The sequence below is a fragment of the Gossypium hirsutum genome, chromosome D05, assembly GCF_007990345.1.
Source record: "Gossypium hirsutum isolate 1008001.06 chromosome D05, Gossypium_hirsutum_v2.1, whole genome shotgun sequence".
NCBI lineage: Eukaryota > Viridiplantae > Streptophyta > Magnoliopsida > Malvales > Malvaceae > Gossypium > Gossypium hirsutum.
This window is the reverse complement of record NC_053441.1, coordinates 61,877,952-61,900,352: the sequence shown is the minus strand read 5'-3', so window position 1 is coordinate 61,900,352 and position 22,401 is coordinate 61,877,952. Positions and strand designations below refer to the sequence as shown.

Genomic DNA, 22,401 nt, shown 5'->3' with positions numbered 1-22,401 from the left:
TAAAAAATCTTTAAACTTAAATAATACTAAAATAGTTGTAGCTCAGTAAGCAAATACCTCTAAGATAAGAACAAAATTAATAATAAAACAAGAGTCATATAATATTCAAACAAGAACAACAAAATAATAATAATATAATAGCAAAATGACAGCAAAACAACATATTCGAGCTCAGGCCAAAAATCCTACCAGAGGCTCGACTTATTTAGAAAACGGGCCTTAATTTTTTATCAAGATTTATTTTTTAAGTCTATATTTTTACTCGAATCTTCTCACTTTTCAAATAAACCTTCGAATCTGAGCGGATGAACCTCGGTTACTTTCAACATCCATGTAAACCTATGAGAGTTAAGTCACAACGTATTAAGTTGGGTTGTATAAGAACTCCTATTTATGTATATAATAATGATATTAAGACGTAGTTCCATAATACAAGAAAGCCAAAGGCAATCCAAAAGGAAAGACAAGCAGCTTGGTGTAGAAGAGAGGTTGAACAAAGTCCCCAAGCATGTTAAAGCCCGCAAATGCTTAGTTTCCTTGCACGTTACTCACTCCCATTACCCTGCCCTCTCTCTACTGTTGTTATATTCGCATGGTGTACCAAAATCCCTTGCCCATCTCGCACTAAACTGAATATTCTTCTTGTTAATATCACCCCCTTTTTTATCTTCATATATTTATCTTCACAGTCAATCAACACATCTTTGAAAACACTGCAATGGGGAATTGTCTTACATCCCCTTCCTCGTCAGATGTCTCCAAGAAGAAGAAGGCTTTGCCAATAGAAACTGCTTTTAGGCTTCCATCTCCCTTACCAACATGGCCTCCAGGTACCCCTCGCTCTCTCTCTATCTATTTCATCTCTAATGGCTTTGGCTGGTTAAATCACTTGCATATAACTCAAGGATCGATATATAGTTTTACAAATTCGTCCGTTTCGTTAATGATTATTAAAACATGGGACAATATGATTAATTTATGGCCTCTAAACTTGGCAACTAGCTTCAATTGGATACCTGCACTCTTTTTTTTTCATCTTTGAACTTGGATTCTGTCAAGATTTAAAAATATGACATTCTGAGAGCTGATTGACATAATGGTCTAAATAAAGGGGTTGAATCAATTGAATCAGAATTTGCTTGAAATTGAAAAAAATTGAAAACCAAGATAAAAATTGAGAGTTGAACAAGTTGAACCGGTTTGAACATTTTTTTATGAATTTTTAATTAATTAATTAATTATATTGACCCAATGGTCGAATTGATCAAACTAGCACTGAATGTGACATTTTGAGATTGTACCATATCATTACTTAGAACATTATATAAAATTTGTAATCTTCAAGTGATGATGTGACATAATTTCACAGTGCCACATCAGCAAACTTTTATAATTTTTAATTTTATAGACCAAAGATAGATCAAATTGTCAAGTTCAAGTATTAAAATGGACCAAAAAAGAGTATAGGTACCAAAGTGAAACTACTAATCAAGTTCGGGGACCAAAAATTATATTATCTCTTAAAAAATTAATGATTATCGACATGAGAAGACATGCGATCTGAAGTGATATATTTTGTCAAAATTTTATTTAAGTTGACGAATTTAAACATTTCTTTAAAGATAGTAATTTGATAATTGTACGCAACATGATGGATTACATTACAGGCGAAGGGTTTGCGAGTGGAAGTATTGATCTTGGTGGAATACATGTGTGCCAGTGCGGGATATCATCATCTTCCACAAAAGTATGGGCGACTCGCGAAGGGGGACCAGGAAATCTTGGGGCCTCATTTTTTGAACCATCATCAATACCAGATGGGTACTACATGCTAGGCTGCTATGGGCAGCCCAACAATAGGTTGCTTTCTGGGTGGGTTCTTGCAGCGAAAGATGACAGTGGTGATGATTCTTTACTAAAACAACCCATCGATTACACCCTTGTCTGGAGCAGTGAGTCTTTGAAAATCAAGCAAGATGGCAACGGTTATATTTGGTTGCCTATTGCTCCACAAGGATACAAGGCAGTTGGCCATGTTATCACCAACACCAAAGACAAGCCTTCCCTGCAGAAAATACGTTGCGTCCGGTCTGATTTTACGGATGAAACTGAGAATGATACATGGATATGGGGACCTGGTAAAGAAGTGGATGCAAAAGGGATCAACTTTTTCAGTTCAAGGCCCATAAATAGAGGAACCCAACATATGGGAGTTTGTGTAGGAACATTTGTCGCCCAAAATCCTCCTCTACCATGTTTGAAAAATGTCAAAGCTAATTTATCTTACATGCCTAGCCTACGCCAAATCGATACACTGTTCCAAGCTTACTCTCCTTGGATTTATTTCCACCCTAATGAAGCTTACCTCCCATCGTCCGTCAGTTGGTTCTTTGTGAATGGGGCACTACTGTACAAGAAGGGAGAAGAATCCAAGCCAGTTCCTATACAGGTAACGGGTTCAAACCTTCCCCAAGGCGGTGCAAATGATGGTAACTATTGGCTAGATCTTCCCATAGACGAAGCAACCAAGGAAAGAGTAAAGAAAGGAGATTTGCAAAAGTCCCAAGTTTATTTGCATGTAAAACCTATGTTGGGTGCAACCTATTCAGACCTAGCGATATGGGTGTTTTACCCCTTCAATGGAGCGGCAAAGGCTAAGGTAGAATTCATCAACATTTCATTAGGAAGGATAGGTGAACATGTTGGTGACTGGGAGCATGTGACTTTAAGGGTCAGCAACTTTAATGGAGAATTACATAGTATTTATTTCTCCGAACACAGTGGAGGTTCATGGGTGAATGCATCAGAGCTTGAGTTCCAAGGCGGGAATAAGCCTTGTACCTATTCATCGTTACATGGCCATGCCATGTATTCAAAACCTGGACTAGTCTTGCAAGGAAGTGGAGAGATAGGAATTAGAAATGACACTGCCAAGAGTAAGATTGTTATGGATACAGGCCTCCAGTTTTCATTAGTTGCAGCTGAGTATTTGGGTTCCACGACCATTGTTGAGCCGCCATGGCTCAACTATTTCAGGGAATGGGGTCCGAAGATTAGTTATAACTTGGCAGATGAGATCAAGAAGGTGGAAAAAGTATTGCCTGGAAAGCTTAAAACTGCTTTTGAGAAATTTATTAATGGCCTTCCAGATGAAGTGCTAGGGCAAGAAGGGCCAACGGGTCCTAAGGTGAAAAGGAACTGGAACGGAGACGAGGTTTAGAATGTTGCTTTGAATTATAGCAGCCTTGTTATGAAATTATTGTACAAGGCTAAGGAAATTTAAAAACTTCCTATGTTCATCCCAGTACAATGTCATTAATGTCAATGTAAAATTGTTACTTTTATTCCTATAAAATAAACATCAAACAAACAAGTAGTCATTTGACAACAACAAAACAAGTATATATTTATTTATAATTATTCTTGAAAGTTTATGTTTATAATAAAAATATATAAAATTTTAGTCGTATGGACCAGGCTCGATCTTGGGGTCGTTTGGAAATGTGGCCCCTCAAGGCTGAAAGGGATTCAAAATGTTTTTTTTTCTTCCAGTTTTTAAGGAGCCTCAAAAATGTCAAGAACGAATCTGGTATGGACATCAAACTTCTTATTCTAATAGGCATCCACATTATAATAAAAATATCATTAAACAATTCAGTTGGTCGCCTAACTTCCATTAGAAAAATTTGTTATTTTAGTCACCCAAACATTAAATCTCTAATAATGATTGACTATACACACCACATCATATCCGTATCAAATTAACACTTTCTTTTCCATCACCCAAGAAATAAAATCCTTGCACTTTTGTTACTACCGTTAGAGGAACTTGTTGTTCGCATGAATTGATAATTTTCAATTCAAATTTTCCATTAACAGCTTCCATTTCCATTTCCATTACTAATTCCAATTCATATTACATCACTGGAGATTTGCAATCCTGATTTGTACACTCAAATCAATTAACAAAATATAAACATTAACAATCATTTTCATGTAACTTAACCCAAAATTTACAGCAAATCAACAAATAAAATACCCAAATGAAAAACAATCAAACTAAACTCAGAATTCTTTCATCACTTCATTACCCAAACGAAGAACAAGCAGATCAACAAACAAAAACCCTAAACAGTAAACCCCAAACTAAACCCACCTTATGTAATATGATGGGAAAAATATTTTTTCCATTATTGTAAGTGATGTCATGCCATGCACAAATTATGTTCCCAACGTACCAACTTATGACCCTCTATCATGAGAGTTCAGGTTTTCAATATATCAAAGTACATGAGTTATACACGTATGATTTGTCAATTATACCATAAATGTTACAAGTGAACAAATTCATTAGTGGATTTAAGATAAATTTAGCTTGGGTCGAGTTCGATGTATTGGCAATCTAGACAATCACGTCTATGTCTCTATTTCTAGGAGTGAACTACTTTGATAGCCAAGACAAGCTATCTCCCTATTTAGACTTATAGACAACAGAATGATCCTCTACTTATTTGAATCAATTGCTCAATCTGATTTTGGGGACTTTGGACAATTTAAATTACATACTAATAAAAGTTGTCTTCTCACATTATAATTCATTCTTATGATGCAACTTATTGTTAGTTAAATTTTAGGTAATTAAGGAGCATATATTTACTTATTCATTTTGGTTTTCATGCACAAAATACCATGAGGGCAATCATACCAAGATTAATTAATCAAACATGTAATAATTTTATTTATTCAAACTATTCAAAAAAAAATTACAAATAGATAATGAAATCACTACACCATGGACAACACATAATGCTCCAACGCACAATTGTGCATAGCATATAAAATGCAATCCTCATAGCACTCCAAGACACTAATATTGCAATCACATATGTATCTGACCTACATTACATAATCTTGTACACAATATATTACATAGCACTATCTTGATTCTTATTGGCATGCCAATTACATCTAATTATATGTTGGAACATTTTCAAAAAATATATAATGTTCCACCAGTTACAAATGAAAAGTTATAAGTAACCAAAAGTTATGTCACTTGGTTATTAGCTAAAAGTTGTCACTATTCATAGTGATGAGTTATGTCTCTTGTAACCAAAAGTTATGTTAATTATTAACAAAGAGTCATAATTATTCAGGTAGATATCTATTGGATAATTGTGTTTATTGCTAAAAGATGTAACTATCTATTTGGATAGTTATATCTTTATGAAGAGACATGAGAACTATTATAAATAGGAGTCAATTTCATTTGTTTGGTATACTAAAGTACAGAAACAAAATTTTCTTTTGATTCTCTTCAATCTTATATTATTCTTAGATTGTTCTATAAAGAATTATTGCAGAAATTATTTATAGAAATTGATATTCTTGCTGTGCTCCGCTCAATCCTCAGTAGATTGGTTTTGTTAGTGCAAAATGTAGACAACAGTTGGGTTTTATTGTATCACTGATGTTAATTTGTTAGCAACTTTTTTGAACACCAAAATATAAGTGGGGCGTTGAAAAAAAATGGGTTTGGAAAATGTAGCGGAAAATAAATATAGGGAAAAACTAGAGTTTTAAAAATTTTTCCAAAATAAGATCTTGGTTGTGATATCTAAATTAATAAACACCTAATCAAAATTGTACCTTTTCGATTTGTCTAGGATGAGTGTTTCGATCGAGTAGTCTTCTCCGCTATCCTCAAGCTCACATTTACCGAGTGTGGGCTCGCTTTGAATTAGAAAATTTTTCACAAAAATTACCAATGAAGTAATTTTGCAATTTCTCTAAACTTTTGGGCCAAGTTGTAAATCAAAAAATATCTCTAGAAAATTTTTGGAATAATCTCTTCAGAGAAATTTCTCTCTACAACTTTCTCTTGAATTCAAGTGTGTGTAAGTAATGACCCAAGACTCTCTTTATATAGGGAGAGTTTAGAGAGTTCAACTATGATTAAACTTAATCACTTTAATATTAAATAATATTAGATTAAATTTAATATTAAATCGTATTAAAATAATAGAATGTTTATCTAGATAAACATTAAACTAAACTCAGAATTCTTTCATCACTTCATTACCCAAACGAAGAACAAGCATATCAACAAACAAAAACCCTAAACAATAAACCTCAAACTAAACCCACCTTATGTAATATGATGGGAAAAATATTTTTTTCCATTATTGTAAGTGATGTCATGCCATGCACAAATTATGTTCCCTACGTACCAACTTATGACCCTCTATCATGAGAGTTTAGGTTTTCAATATATCAAAGTACATGAGTTATACACGCATGATTTGTCAATTATACTATAAATGTTACAAGTGAACAAATTCATTAGCGGATTTAAGATAAATTTAGCTTGGGTCGAGTTCGATGTATTGTCAATCTAGACAATCACATCTATGTCTCTCTTTCTGGGAGTGAACTACTTCAATAGCCAAGACAAGCTATCTCCCTAATTAGACTTATAGACAACATAATGATCCTCTACTTATTTTGTAACACCCCAAGCCCGGCCCAGACATTATGGTCGGATCTAGCGATATCACATGATAGGGTGTTTGAAAATCGTGTCATCGCGTTAAAACCATTTCCATCTAATTCCTTAACTTAATATCTTATTATTTCCAAAATTGTGTTGCTCATTTAATCGATAATTTCAAAACGTTATTCGTTTGCGGAAGCATTTAAAACAGATTAAACAGTCGTGCATTTAGGAAAAACATTTGCTTCTTTTGAAAACCGAGGTTTCCTACTACTAGCAGTTGTAATCCATAGGGTAAAGATAATTAAAACCCAAAACCAAAGTTTGAAAGTCCAATTACAACCCAAAAACTTAACCAGTAAAAATAGAATAGAAATAAAACCAATTATCATAAATATGGGTTAAAAACCATGAAAGTAAAGTACTCCAAAACTGTGGTCACCGCCGAGTCCTCTGCCGCACAGATCCGTCTAGATCTGGGGATTACCTGTGCACATTTAAACAAAAGGGGTGAGTTTACGAAAACTCAGTGTGTAATCTCACAGAAAATAAACAATAGCAAATCACAGTGCACAGTTAAAGTAGTCTTGGGCCTAAGCCCTTTTTCAGTATCAGTAATAGTCTGAGCCTTAGCCCATCTCAGTACAGTATCAAATATGCAATAGGGCCTTAGCCCATCACAGTATCAGTAGCAGTCATCACAGTATTCAGTAACAAAGTCCTACCCAACTGGCCTCTACTCACCATCTCCATCCAACCCTATACTCCATGTGGGGATCAAATCAACCCACCCATCCCTACACTCTAGGTAGTACTGAATGTGGCACAAAACAGTAATTTGCATGAGCTGCCATTATGTTAGGCTTAAGAGCCTTTCAGTACACTTCCTCTAGATATAATCAACCCAATCCCATGCAATGCAACATATAAGTCATGACATGCTATCTCAGGACATCAGTACATATAACCAGTTTAGTATACAAGCATACTATCATCATGCTCAACACTTTCGTACAATCAGGGGTCTAAGTGATGCTTACCGACCCTACAGTAGGTTCACAGTCGACTTGGGCGACCCGTGCAACCTTAGCAATCAATTCAGTGAAAATGGGCTCACACGCCCATGTGGGCCCACACGCCCGTGTGGCCCACTCGGCCCAAATTGGCCCTGGCCGCATGGTCCATTTTTAATGTAACCCATGCTAGCTAAATATTCATATATGTTTTCACTATTTACTTATGTGTTCCTTCAAAGTTGTCTACTTGAGTCACTGTTACTAAATTATTTATATCTTGAGCTACAAAATTCCAAATTAAGATCCGCTTGATGTCTTTGAAACTAGACTCAAATACCTTTCTACCATAAAATTTTCAAAATTTTTGGTTCAGCCAATAAATGCAGTAAAATCTTCAAACTTACCCATGTTCTGTTGTCTAATAGGTTCGACCTTTCTTTGCTAAAAATTAATTATCTCTTAGTACAAAATTTGGATGATGTTTCCATTTGTTTTTATTGAAATAGACTCAATAATGATTTAAATATGTAAATTTTAACTCCTAATTATTTTTCTCCAATTTTTGATGATTTTCCAAAGTCAGAACAGGGGAACTCGTATTCATTCTGACCTTGTCTCACAAAATTTATTATATCTCACGATTTATAATTCTATTACTTACACCGTTTCTTCTATGAGAAACTAGACTCAAGCTTTATTTCCATATTTTGTTCATCCTCTAATTCAATTTCCACAATTTATGGTGATTTTTCAAAGTTAACCTACTGATGTTGTCCAAACAGTAAGCAATTTTGGCTTTTTGCCGAATCCCATTTTTTGCGTTTCGGGTACACACCTAATTTTGTTTGATGCTAAAACAGTCCCCGAGCACTCCAAAACCTATAATTGAATAAATAACACTAATTTAATCTCACATAACATGATCCCAAATCGAACTCGTATCGAGGTTTTAACCCATAAACGACTAAACCTTACCTTCAACTGATGAACAGTAAGTTGCACACAAACTAAGACTCCGATTGGTGATTACGAGCCCTTGAATCCTCCTTTAATTGGCATAAACAAAACACTTCAGAAGAAAGTTATCAAATAGAGACAAATCACTTATCTAAAACTTATCGAACGATCACAGACAAACTTGGAACAACACGAGGCAGAGTGGGAAAAGAAAAATCAAGAAGATGAAGGGTGAAAGGGAGCAGAAATTCGACAGCAATGAAGAGAAAAACGGTAAGAGGGTAGAGGGATTTTGAGGAAAGTAAAAAAAAAAAGGAAAAAAAAAGGATGAACAGAATATCTGATAACCACCCCAATCCCTTATTTCTCTCCATGAAAATCCCCACTAAATCCACTCTCCTGGACGCACGAGCAAAAATAATGCCCACACCAAGATTTGAACACAGGACTTCCTTCACACAACACTCCACTTATCCACCAAACCAACAAGCCCATTCTATTAATTATTTGCCAACTTTTACTTAAAAGCCTACTGACCAAAGATAGGGCTTATTCATAAAAATACCAAAATTTGCCCAAGTCCTAGCTTGAACTTAGGACCTCCCAAACACACCCAAAGCACATAACTACTAAAGCAGATAAATATTTTGTGTTACACATTCACAATACCCAAAATTAAAATTTTGGGGCATTACATATTTGAATCAATTGCTCAATATGATTTTGGGGACTATGGACAATTTAGATTACATACTAATAAAAGTTGTCTTCTCACATTATAATTCATTCTTATAATGCAACTTATTGTTAGTTAAATTTTAGGTAATTAAGGAGCATATATTTACTTATTCATTTTGGTTCTCATGCACAAACCATGAGGGCAATTATACAAAGATTAATTAATCAAACATGTAATAATTTTATTTATTCAAATTAATTATTCAAAAAATTACAAATAGATAATGAAATCACTACACCATTGATAACACATAATGCTCCAAGGCACAATTGTGCATAGCATATAAAATGCAATCCTCATAACACTCCAAGACACTAATATTGCAATCACATATGTATCTGACCTACTTTACATAATCTTGTATACAATATATTACATAGCGCTATCTTGATTCTTATTGGCATGCCAATTATATCTAATTATATGTTGGAAAATTTTCAAAATATATATAATGTTCCAACAGTTGCAAATGAAATGTTATAAGTAACTAAAAGTTATGTCACTTAGTTATTATCTAAAAGTTGCAACTATTCATAGTGATGAGTTATGTCTCTTGTTACCCAAAGTTATGTTAATTATTAACAAAGAGTCATAATTATTCAGGTAGATATCTATTGGATAATTGTGTTTATTGCTAAAAGATGTAACTATCTATTTGAACATTTATATCTTTATGAAGAGACATGAGAACTCTTATAAATAGGAGTCAAATTTCATTTGTTTGGTACACCAAAGTACAGAAACAAAAGTTTATTTTGATTCTCTTCAGTCTTATATTATTCTAGTTTGTTCTATAAAGAATTAATGTAGAAATTATTTATAGAAATTGATATTCTTGTTGTGCTCCACTCAATCCTCAGTAGATTAGTTTCGTTAGTGCAAAATGTAGACAACAGTTGGGCTTTATTGTATCACTAAGGTTAATTTGTTAGCAACTCTTTTGTACACCAAAATAAAAGTGGGGCATTGAAAAAAGGGGTTTAGAAAATGCAGCAAAAAATAATTTTAGGGAAAAACCAGAGTTTTAAAAAATTTTCCAAAATAAGATCTTGGTTGTGATCTCTAAATTAATAAACACTTAATCAAAATTTTACCTTTTCAATTCGTGTAGGATGAGTGCTTCGATCGAGTAGTCTTCTCTGCTATCTTCAAGCTCACATTTGCCGAGTGTGGGCTCACTTCTAATCAGAAAATTTTTCACAAAAATTAGCAATGAGATAATTTTGTAATTTCTGTAAACTTTTAAGTCAAGTTGTAAATAAAAAAATATCTCTAGAATTTTTTTGGAATAATCTTTTCAGAGAAATTTCTCTCTACAACTTTCTCTTGAATTCAAGTGTATGTAAGTAATGAACCAAGGCTCTCTTTATATAGGGAGAGTTTAGAGAGTTCAACTATAATTAAACTTAATAACTTTAATATTAAATTTAATTTAATATTTATATTGATATTAGATTAAATTTAATATTAAATTTTATTAAAATAATAGAATGTTTATCTAGATAAACATTAAATTTAATTTAATATTAAACTATTAAAATAATATTATTTTAAAAATATTTAATCTGAAATCAAATTCTCTGGTGGAATTCTAGTAGGAATGTAACTCTTTCATTGCTCAACCATTGACAACCAACCACGATCGGCCACCTAGACGTCACCGTCGCAACAACCGGCACCTTGAGCCGGTTCGGCTATTGCCGGTTTGGTCCGGGTCAATGATGACCTAACCGGTCCGGTCTAACTATCGATTGGACCGTCGGCCTAATTTCACATACTGGGCCCGGTTCAACTAGTTTTTGGGTCTTGGTCTCGTTTTGGGCTCCCGGGCCTAATTTACGATCTCAAATCTAATTTTCAAGTTCAATTTATCGCAAAGAAAAAAGAGAGAAAAAAATAAAGAACACACAAATTTTACGTGGAAACTCTTTCGGGAAAAAATTCATGGGCAGAGAAGAAGATAATTCACTATGTCGAATTCGAATCATTACAAGAGTAGTAGATTATGTCTATTTATAGGCTTTTAAAACCATATTCTAATAGGAGTGTAGTAAGATTGAAACACCTTATTCTAATCAATATCAAATAGATGGAGTTTAATAAGGTTTCAAAAACCTTATTCTAAAATAAAATAAAAGAATAAGATTTTTACTTTTATTTTATTTTAGCACTGTTGACACCATTTTTCGGATAAAAACGGGGTTGACTTGGGTTTTGAAAAAAATGAAACAGGAGTCGCCACCAATCTTTTTTATAAGGTGTGATTGGATCACCTCGAAAAGCGGTTGTTTTTAATAAACGGTTTGATTTTATTAAAACAACAAGTTTGGTCCGCGAAATTCAGAAAACGGGTTCGGGAGTCGGTTACGCACGAGGAAGGATTAGCACCCTCGATACGCCCAAAATTGGTACCTTGTTGATTACTTAATGTCTTAATGTCGAAAATTGAAAAACTTAGAAGAATTTAAAAAAATACGATCCTTGTATTAAAACGTTGAAAATTTTTAGGAAAATGGGCATATTTCACATTATTCGAGAAAGAGGATCATATCCAGTAAGTTAGAATATAATGTCTCAAATTCCCAATACGTGAATGAATGCCAGAATTTTACTTATTTAAAAGATATTTTATTATCTCGGGTTTAGGAAAGGGATCATGCCCAGTAAGTTAGGACACGATCTTTTCTTGATTCCCGAGATCGTTTCAAAACTTGAGTTTGAAAAGATTAGTGTGTTTAGATTTATTGTGGAAATCGAAACCCAGTAAGTTAGGGTACGATCCTCTCGAATCTAAACAAAAATCATTTTTTTTAAACAAATTTTATTATCGAGTGAGATAAAAACATGAAGTCGTAGTAAAAAATGTGAAAGCAAATTACATTATTATACATGACAAAATCATAATGAATACAAAAGTGTAAAAATGATACTAGCGATAGCAACAATATAAAATAAATAAAAGTCAAACCTACAATCATATAAAATAACAATATATATAAACAAATAAATTAAACATTCGTTCAAAATAATAATGAAAATGAAATAAATAAATAGTGAATACAATCAAAATTTAAAGGGATATATATATATTTATATGTATAGACAAAAAAAGTAAAAATAAAATATGTGTGTATTCATAAATTACAATATATGTGTAAAGTATACTTTAAAATATAAAAAAAATATGCATATAGATAAAAATATGTACACATATATATAGGTGTATAAAATTATGGAATATGAAAATAATGAAATGCATATATAAAGTAGGCGCATGAAAATATGCATGTACAAATTAAAGTTTAAAAATAATGAAAATATACCTACGTATACAAATAAATACGTCAATTTATATATATATGTTTAAAATATATTGAAAATATGTATGTATATGTCTATGCAAATTAAGATATACAAAAACATATAGATACATATATATAAATATATATACTTATAAAAATAAAAATAAAAATATGTATATGTATATGTATATAGATATATATAAAAAGAAATATGAGTATACGTATATATATTAAACAAATTATATGTAAAATATGTACATGTACATATACAAGCACTTATATGATAATAATAAGACATGTATATTTAAAAATACATAAGTATATATATGAATAGAGATATAAAAGTAACAACAATAATACCAATACTAATAATAATAAAGATGATAATAATAATAATAATAATAATAATAATAAAGTTAACAAAAATTGACTAAATAATAAAATATGCTAAAAAAGGGGCCTTAAATCGAAATGAAATAAAACATATAGGGCCAATTCGAAATAAAGGAAAACGAAAGGGATCCAATTGCGACGCGCGTAAAAAAGGGAGGGACCGAAACAGAAAATAAACCCAAAATCCCAAAACGCAGCACCTCAATGGACTAAAATAAAACAAAAGTAAAATGTTAGGGCTAAATCAAAATAAAATAAAACAACAAAATAGGACCAGATTGAAACACGCCGCGAATCAGAGGGACTGCGCGCATAAATTGCCCCAAAAACTAAAACACGCGGATCCTTCGGGTCGGGTCGGGTCGACGCGCGGATCCCCCTTTGCTAAAACGGCGCCGTTTTGTGTTTAGTATAAATAATAAGAAAAACCAAAAAAAAATCAAATCAGTTTCATCTTTTAAAAAAAACAGAGAGAGAGAGCTCTCTCCTTCTCTCTCAGGCCCAAGTCCGGCCATGGGTTCCGGCGATCTTCCGACATTGACGGCGTCGCGCCGGCCACCGTACACGGTGGCCGGAAAACTTCAAAAAGGTATATTTTTTTTTACATTTTCCTCTTTATATTATATATGTATATAAGTAAATAAACAAAAAGAAAAATATATATATCTAAGAAAAAAAATCGAAAATAAAAGAGAACCCTCTTATCACCTTTAAACTTTTTGCTTTTTATTTCTGTAAATGCTACCAAAAGGAAAAGAAAAGCCCACTGTTCCCGAAAAAAAAACCTCCTTCCTTTTCTCTTTATGTTCGGCTTTTATAGCGAAAGAACAAAAAGAAAGAAAAAGATTTAATATTTTCTTGTTTTGTGTTGTCTGCTTCTTTTTTCCTTGTTGCGTGTTTGTTTCTCTCCTTGCAGGTGATTGACTTGGAGCAGGTGGCGCAGTGGAGTGGGTGGTGACGGCTGTGAACAGAGGGCAGGTGAGGCGGCCAGGAGCAGGTGCGGCACAACAGGGGGCTAGGGTTTCTGCCCTAGTCTGACTGGGTTTGAGGCCGGTTGGGCTTATTGGGCCGATTGGGTTAGGCTAGTGGGCTGTCTTGTAATGGGTCTTGGGTTTGGGCTGGTGAGTTCAGATTGGGCTAGGGACTTTGGGCTTGTTATTTGGGTTCTTGTTTTGTGTTTAATTGGGCCTCGGGCAAAATGGCCTGTAACAGCTGCCCCTCTTTGCTCGTTGTCGTGTAACGAGAACAGAGCAAAGACCAAGAAAGGCCAATTTTGCCCGGTCTTGCCGAATCTTGACTTCTTCTAGTGCTTCTTTTCTTCAAATAGCCTCCTTCCAGTCCACTATGTCTTGTTGCTTCGATCCACTCCACTGCACTTCAGAGTGTTCTGACTTGCAGCTTCAATCTTCTTCGCAACAACTTTAAGAGGATGATATTTGTGGTTTTAGTCTGCTCCACTGCTACGTCAGGGAGATAAGACTTGATGCGATCTGCTCTACTGCAACCTCAGAGAGATAAGATCCTTTATTTTAACCCACTCCACTGTAACTTCAGGGAGATAGGATAGTGTCTTAGATCTGCTCCGCTGTAATCTCGGGGAGATAAGATCTCTGGCTTCAATCTGCTCCACTGTAATTTCAGGGGACAAGATCTGTAATTTCCAATTTATTCCACTACAGGTCAGGGATATAGAACTTGTGGTTTGAATCCGCTTCCTTACACTTGAAGATAAGATTTGCTGTCTTTGATCTGCTCCGCTACGGCTTAGGGAGACAAAATCTGTGACCTTTAACCAGCTCCAATGCAACCGATGGAGGCAAGGCTTTGTTTTTGATCTGCTTTGCTGTTAATGCAGGAAGGCAAGATCTGCTTCTTTAACTAGCTCCACTGCAATCGATGGATGCAAGGCTTTGTTTTCGATCTGCTTCGCTATTAATGTGGGAAGGTAAGATCTGCTTCTTTAACCAGCTCCACTACAACCGAGAGAGGCAAGGTTTGTGTCTTCGACCTGCTTCACTGTCAATGCAAGAAGGCAAGATCTTTTGTCTTCAACCAGCTCTATCACAACCGAAAGAGGCAAGGTTTGTGTCTTCGATCTGCTTCGCTGTCAATGCAGAAAGGCAAGATCTTTTGTCTTCAACCAGCTCTATCACAACCAAAAGAGGCAAGGTTTGTGTCTTCGACCTGCTTCACTGTCAATGCAGGAAGGCAAGATCTTTTGTCTTTAACCAGCTCTATCACAACCGAAAGAGGCAAGGTTTGTGTCTTCGACCTGCTTCACTATCAATGCAGGAAGGCAAGATCTGTAACTTCATTGATCTGTCCCTTGGGGAACATGACCTGTATGTTCTATTTTATGAACCTAATCGTGCCTAGTGATTAGGATGACATAATCAGAATGAATCAAATGCTCCTAACTAGATATGTATGAATGACATTTGAATGAATGCAAAATGTCATGAAGATGATTCCTTAATGCTTAGGTTAACATCACGTAAAAACTTATTAAGGTTTTATCATTGACGTACTACAACGCCTTTTTGCTCGTCTGGTATATCCAAACAAACACTTAATCTGGTTGCCCCCCACTGTAAACCTTAAAGTTTAATCTATTAGGGCACAAAATTTGTACCATCATTCTCCCACTCCAATCCAAGGGTAGAAATATGGTTTTTCCTTAATCCTCTTTTATCACAATTCAAGGATATAGAATCTTAATCTTTCTGGTCCTCCCTTACACCATTTCCAGGGTGTCGTTTCAAAGACTCATGCACAAATGAAGGCTCTCTTCTCCGAGGTAACCTCTTCCTATTGCCTAGTGATCATTGCTTGCTTGTTTATTTAAGCTTTTTCATTGACACGACATCTTGTCATTTTGTTCAATCACTGCATTTGTCAACAAAATCCAAAGAGAAAGTCCAAACTTAGACTCTTCCTTCTCAAATTTCCAACCTTCAAATTTGGCATGTTCTAAACAATAGTCCTGTTTCAGGTTCCTGTATTATTTAGAAACTTTTCAGAGTAATATGCAAAACTTCCTTTGTGAAAGTTTTATTAGTCCATTAATCATTATTCCAATGCTTGCAAAAAGGTCATAACAATGGATAAGAATAAAGTTGGTTCTGAGCATAGCTCGAAAGAACAAATTATCGAAAATAGTGAAGAATGACAACAAAAGAATTAATTGGGAATGTATATCTTGGAAAGAAAGAAAAAGTATTCCAAGAACAACAAATAACATGAGAATTGGGTGCCCCAGATATCACAGCTTGAACTTCTCTATACAAACTTTCTGAAGACCCTTTTGAGTTGGACATGTGTTTAAGAGATCTACAATGCTCTGTCGATGCCCCCAAGATGTCGCCTATCCTTTCCTGTTGATTCAGGCATGGCAAGATCAACACATGTCTCAATATGAACAAAACTTGAGCAGCTTATATCACCTCATGCCCCATTTTGATCAGTATTTGAGCCGCCCTTTTCGGGTTTTCAGCTCAGATCCCCTTTGGCCTAAGGTGCCCTTTGCGGGTTTTCCCCTTAGCCTCTCCATTTTTACTTTTTCATTTTTCATTTTTTCATCTTCTTCTTCTTCTTTTTTTTTTCCTTTTTCATTTTTGACTTTGATTTTTTGATTTTTTGATTTTTTGAATTCATGAGATTAGGCAAGTTCTGGTCATGCTTTTCGACCAGAATCAATGTTATTCTAAAGTCTTCCACATAAGATCTTCCACTTTCATCTTGTATGTGAGAAACCTTCTTTGGTACCAGATTTCTTTCATAGAGCCCTTTTGGGACGCAACTACGACAGAAAAATTTGGATCTCTATCTTTAATCAGGATAAAATCCAACAACATCTTGAAGGGATGGAAACTCAACTTCAAATGGGTAAAGCTATGCTGACTCAACGAGAGAGGCATTGCCCCGGCAAAGAATTGCATCGTTCGCACTGTAAATTTCTGACATCGTGCTGTTGTGCAGGTTTTATTATCAAGCTCACTATTTCTAATGATTCACTGAGAGGTAGGATCTGTTTATCCTTTTGTTCTACCATCCTCAACAAGTTTGGAGATAAGCTACGATCTGTGTCAACTTCAAAGTCGTGAGATCCCTCTAAACACATGTCTCGCTCAAAAGGAGATTCTAAGTCTGTAGCAGTGTCATTCATGTCGTTGATATCCAGGGACCTATTGTAGGTACAAAATAATATATAAAGAATGTATGAATTTAAGAATAATTATCTGCACATTATGATTATGAATGAATGAAAGAATGATTTGGATGGAAGAATAAAAGAATAATCAATGAAAAAATATTAGTTCAAAAGATCGCAAAGATGCATTCCATTAAAATAATGACGTTCAGACATAAGCCTTTTTCACGAAAGACTTGTTGTTGCTCTAGGCTGAAAGCAACAAGTGTGTTTTGAATATTACTCTGAGTAAGCTCTAAATACTACAAAGGTTTCTTTAGAACACTCCCAGGTTTATAAGGGCGAACATCTAATAAGGTCCCTTCTTCAGTTGCTTGTGCATTGCATTCACCCCACTCGTCAATTATGATTGGGTAATGGATTTTCCGCAGTGGAGGAATCATCAAATTTAACGATGCCCATACTGATAAGCCTTTCAACCAGTTTCTTAAAGGCAATGCAGTTTTCTATGGAATGCCCTGTATTTCTCGCATGATACTCGCATTGTGCATTGGCATCGTGCCATTTGGGGTACGGAGGCTGTAGAGGTTTCGTGTAGAGAGGGGCGACAATACGTGCGTTGAATAAGCTTTGATACAACTCCTTATATGACATCGGAATTGGCGTGAATTGAAGGTTCTCAGTGCCTTGCTTCACATACGATTCTTGTCTAGATGAACCTTGCTGACTAGTAATCACCTTTATTGGCTGTGCAATCAATTTGTTGTAGGTGTTCACATTGCTCACCTCATTTTCCTTCTTCTTTAAGTCTGACCTCCTATTATTTTCTCCAGCATCAATCTTTCCACTTCTCACGGCACTTTCAATCATTTCACCGCTCATGACTATGTCTGAAAAACTCTTCGAAGCACTTCCTAACATATGGGTGATGAACGGGGCCTTCAATGTGTTGATGAAGAGCATCGTCATTTCTTTCTCTAGGAGTGGCGGCTGAACTTGGATAGCGACCTCCCTCCACCTCTGCGCGTATTGCCTAAAACTTTCATTAGGCTTTTTCTCCATATTTTGAAGGGTAATTCTGTCAAGGACCATATCAGCTACATGACTGTATTGTTTCATAAAGGCTTGTGCTAAATCCCTCCAAGAGCTAATCTGGATACGCGTCAATTGATTGTACCACTTAAATGCTGCCCCTGTGAGGCTATCTTGAAAGCAGTGTATGAGCAGCTGGTCGTTGTTGACGTATCCGGCCATACGCCTACAGAACATAGTAATATGAGCTTCTGGGCAGCTGGTCCCATTATATTTCTCGAATTCCGGCATCTTAAATTTGTAAGGAAGTACCAAATCTGGAACTAAACTCAGATCTTTCGCATCTATTCCACGATAGCCGTCGACACTTTCTATCGCCCTAAACTTCTCTTCAATCCATTTCCATTTCTCCTCAAACTGCTTTGGTAACTCCTCCTTCATCTTGTCTTTCTCCGCTACTTCATCGAAGTCCGGGACAACCAGATTATCGTCAGGACTAGAACCAGATCTGCCCTGAAGGTTCTTCGGTATTGAAGCGTCACCTTGAAAGTGCTGAGGCCTAATCGAAACAGAAGATCTTCGTGGATGTGGTTCAATCTGAATTTGCGCTTGCGGAGGCGTGTATCCTGGAGAAAAAAGTGGCTCATCATTGTTTCCTTCTTCATCGCAAACCACAGGATTTTTCCCTTTATCCACTCCCTTGGTTATTAGTTGCGTCAATTTAGTCATTAGTTCATCCTGAGACTCCTTCATCTTTTGTGCCATGTCTTTCTGGATCTTTTCCATATGTTCTTTCATTTGCACCTGTAACTGGTCTTTCATCTCTTTTTGCGTTTGCTCCAGTTTCTCTAATCTTTGATCCATTTCTTTGGCTTTGCGACGAGTACCGTAAGGATGTTTGGTTGATTGGTTTTCCAGATTAGCTGAAATAATTTTACATAATTAGGGTCACTTCGTGAAAATCTAATGCATATGATGCAATGTAATGCAAATGCATGAAATGAATGCCTAAAGAGACGTTGATTTTGATTCAATTACATTTAGGAAACTTTTCTAGAAAGCAAATTCCCTTACATAAAACGGATACATGTACGACCTCACCCTCATATTCCAAGAAACAACATCGATTTTTTCTTGATCCGCATGTTTGAGGTAATCTCACCAACAGATGCCATTGCTAGCTCATTTTCTTGATCTTGGTCGTGATCCATCATCTGCCCATCTTCATAAGGCTCGTCAGCTTGTTGAAGGCTTTTGGACAATCGTCTTGAATCCCCAGGCCACCAAGCAAGGTCACGAACTCTTCCATCGCCATTCTTGTGTTTCTCAGAATATGTTTGGGAAGTCGTATTGTTTTCCACTTTATCAAAGAATTCGTATTCCATGACAAGCTTTCTAATTTAGTAATTGGATTTGAATCCATATCTCTTTCCTAAGATGCAAATGCAATGTAATGCAATCATAATCAAAACACAACAAGAAGGGTTAGTACAAAACATAAGCAAGCACAGAAACAAAAAGTACCTAATCGGGTAGATACTAGGGGTTTGGAGTGGCTCTACCTAGGTTAAGTTCCTAAGTCTACTATATGAGGGTTGGTTCTAAAGTAAGGGTACCCGAACCAGCAGATTCCTCGATCCTCACCCATTATAGGCTCATACGGACTGAGTTCAGTTCAGGGGAATACATTTCCCTATGGCCATGCGGAGATGAAAATCTCACGAAGACATAGGTACGGATGTATCCCGAAAGCGATTCACTATCCCATGCGGAGGTGAAAACCTCACGAAGGCGTAGCTTCTCACTCCCACTTAAAAGGGTATGACCAACGGTCATGCAATGCAATGTGCAAAAATAAATCTGAACTTAAACACAGCAATTATGAATCACAATGACGAAGATCATAATAAAGATAAATAAAAATACAATGAAAGGACCGTATATTTAAACTAAGTTTTTGATTTTTGACAAAAAGACAAAAAGTAATCAACTCATGGCTTGACTCTCGTGTTTGTTCCCCAGCGGAGTCGCCAAGCTGTTGACACCATTTTTCGGATAAAAACGGGGTTGACTTGGGTTTTGAAAAAAATGAAACAGGAGTCGCCACCAATCTTTTTTATAAGGTGTGATTGGATCACCTCGAAAAGCGGTTGTTTTTAATAAACGGTTTGATTTTATTAAAACAACAAGTTTGGTCCGCGAAATTCAGAAAACGGGTTCGGGAGTCGGTTACGCACGAGGAAGGATTAGCACCCTCGATACGCCCAAAATTGGTACCTTGTTGATTACTTAATGTCTTAATGTCGAAAATTGAAAAACTTAGAAGAATTTAAAAAAATACGATCCTTGTATTAAAACGTTGAAAATTTTTAGGAAAATGGGCATATTTCACATTATTCGAGAAAGAGGATCATATCCAGTAAGTTAGAATATAATGTCTCAAATTCCCAATACGTGAATGAATGCCAGAATTTTACTTATTTAAAAGATATTTTATTATCTCGGGTTTAGGAAAGGGATCATGCCCAGTAAGTTAGGACACGATCTTTTCTTGATTCCCGAGATCGTTTCAAAACTTGAGTTTGAAAAGATTAGTGTGTTTAGATTTATTGTGGAAATCGAAACCCAGTAAGTTAGGGTACGATCCTCTCGAATCTAAACAAAAATCATTTTTTTTAAACAAATTTTATTATCGAGTGAGATAAAAACATGAAGTCGTAGTAAAAAATGTGAAAGCAAATTACATTATTATACATGACAAAATCATAATGAATACAAAAGTGTAAAAATGATACTAGCGATAGCAACAATATAAAATAAATAAAAGTCAAACCTACAATCATATAAAATAACAATATATATAAACAAATAAATTAAACATTCGTTCAAAATAATAATGAAAATGAAATAAATAAATAGTGAATACAATCAAAATTTAAAGGGATATATATATATTTATATGTATAGACAAAAAAAGTAAAAATAAAATATGTGTGTATTCATAAATTACAATATATGTGTAAAGTATACTTTAAAATATAAAAAAAATATGCATATAGATAAAAATATGTACACATATATATAGGTGTATAAAATTATGGAATATGAAAATAATGAAATGCATATATAAAGTAGGCGCATGAAAATATGCATGTACAAATTAAAGTTTAAAAATAATGAAAATATACCTACGTATACAAATAAATACGTCAATTTATATATATATGTTTAAAATATATTGAAAATATGTATGTATATGTCTATGCAAATTAAGATATACAAAAACATATAGATACATATATATAAATATATATACTTATAAAAATAAAAATAAAAATATGTATATGTATATGTATATAGATATATATAAAAAGAAATATGAGTATACGTATATATATTAAACAAATTATATGTAAAATATGTACATGTACATATACAAGCACTTATATGATAATAATAAGACATGTATATTTAAAAATACATAAGTATATATATGAATAGAGATATAAAAGTAACAACAATAATACCAATACTAATAATAATAAAGATGATAATAATAATAATAATAATAATAATAATAAAGTTAACAAAAATTGACTAAATAATAAAATATGCTAAAAAAGGGGCCTTAAATCGAAATGAAATAAAACATATAGGGCCAATTCGAAATAAAGGAAAACGAAAGGGATCCAATTGCGACGCGCGTAAAAAAGGGAGGGACCGAAACAGAAAATAAACCCAAAATCCCAAAACGCAGCACCTCAATGGACTAAAATAAAACAAAAGTAAAATGTTAGGGCTAAATCAAAATAAAATAAAACAACAAAATAGGACCAGATTGAAACACGCCGCGAATCAGAGGGACTGCGCGCATAAATTGCCCCAAAAACTAAAACACGCGGATCCTTCGGGTCGGGTCGGGTCGACGCGCGGATCCCCCTTTGCTAAAACGGCGCCGTTTTGTGTTTAGTATAAATAATAAGAAAAACCAAAAAAAAATCAAATCAGTTTCATCTTTTAAAAAAAACAGAGAGAGAGAGCTCTCTCCTTCTCTCTCAGGCCCAAGTCCGGCCATGGGTTCCGGCGATCTTCCGACATTGACGGCGTCGCGCCGGCCACCGTACACGGTGGCCGGAAAACTTCAAAAAGGTATATTTTTTTTACATTTTCCTCTTTATATTATATATGTATATAAGTAAATAAACAAAAAGAAAAATATATATATCTAAGAAAAAAAATCGAAAATAAAAGAGAACCCTCTTATCACCTTTAAACTTTTTGCTTTTTATTTCTGTAAATGCTACCAAAAGGAAAAGAAA

The 22,401-nt window shown here is 34.6% G+C and overlaps 1 protein-coding gene across 1 annotated transcript; it reads left to right on the top strand.

The window, feature by feature from the left end:
* The first annotated feature begins 588 nt into the window (after positions 1 to 588).
* On the top strand, positions 589 to 3,376 carry LOC107903520 (uncharacterized). Its single transcript, XM_016829591.2, has 2 exons — positions 589 to 830; positions 1,668 to 3,376. Exons 1-2 carry the CDS (start codon positions 719 to 721, stop codon positions 3,218 to 3,220), a joined length of 1,665 nt encoding a protein of 554 aa, XP_016685080.1. The 5' UTR covers positions 589 to 718; the 3' UTR covers positions 3,221 to 3,376.
* Positions 3,377 to 22,401: the final 19,025 nt, after the last annotated feature.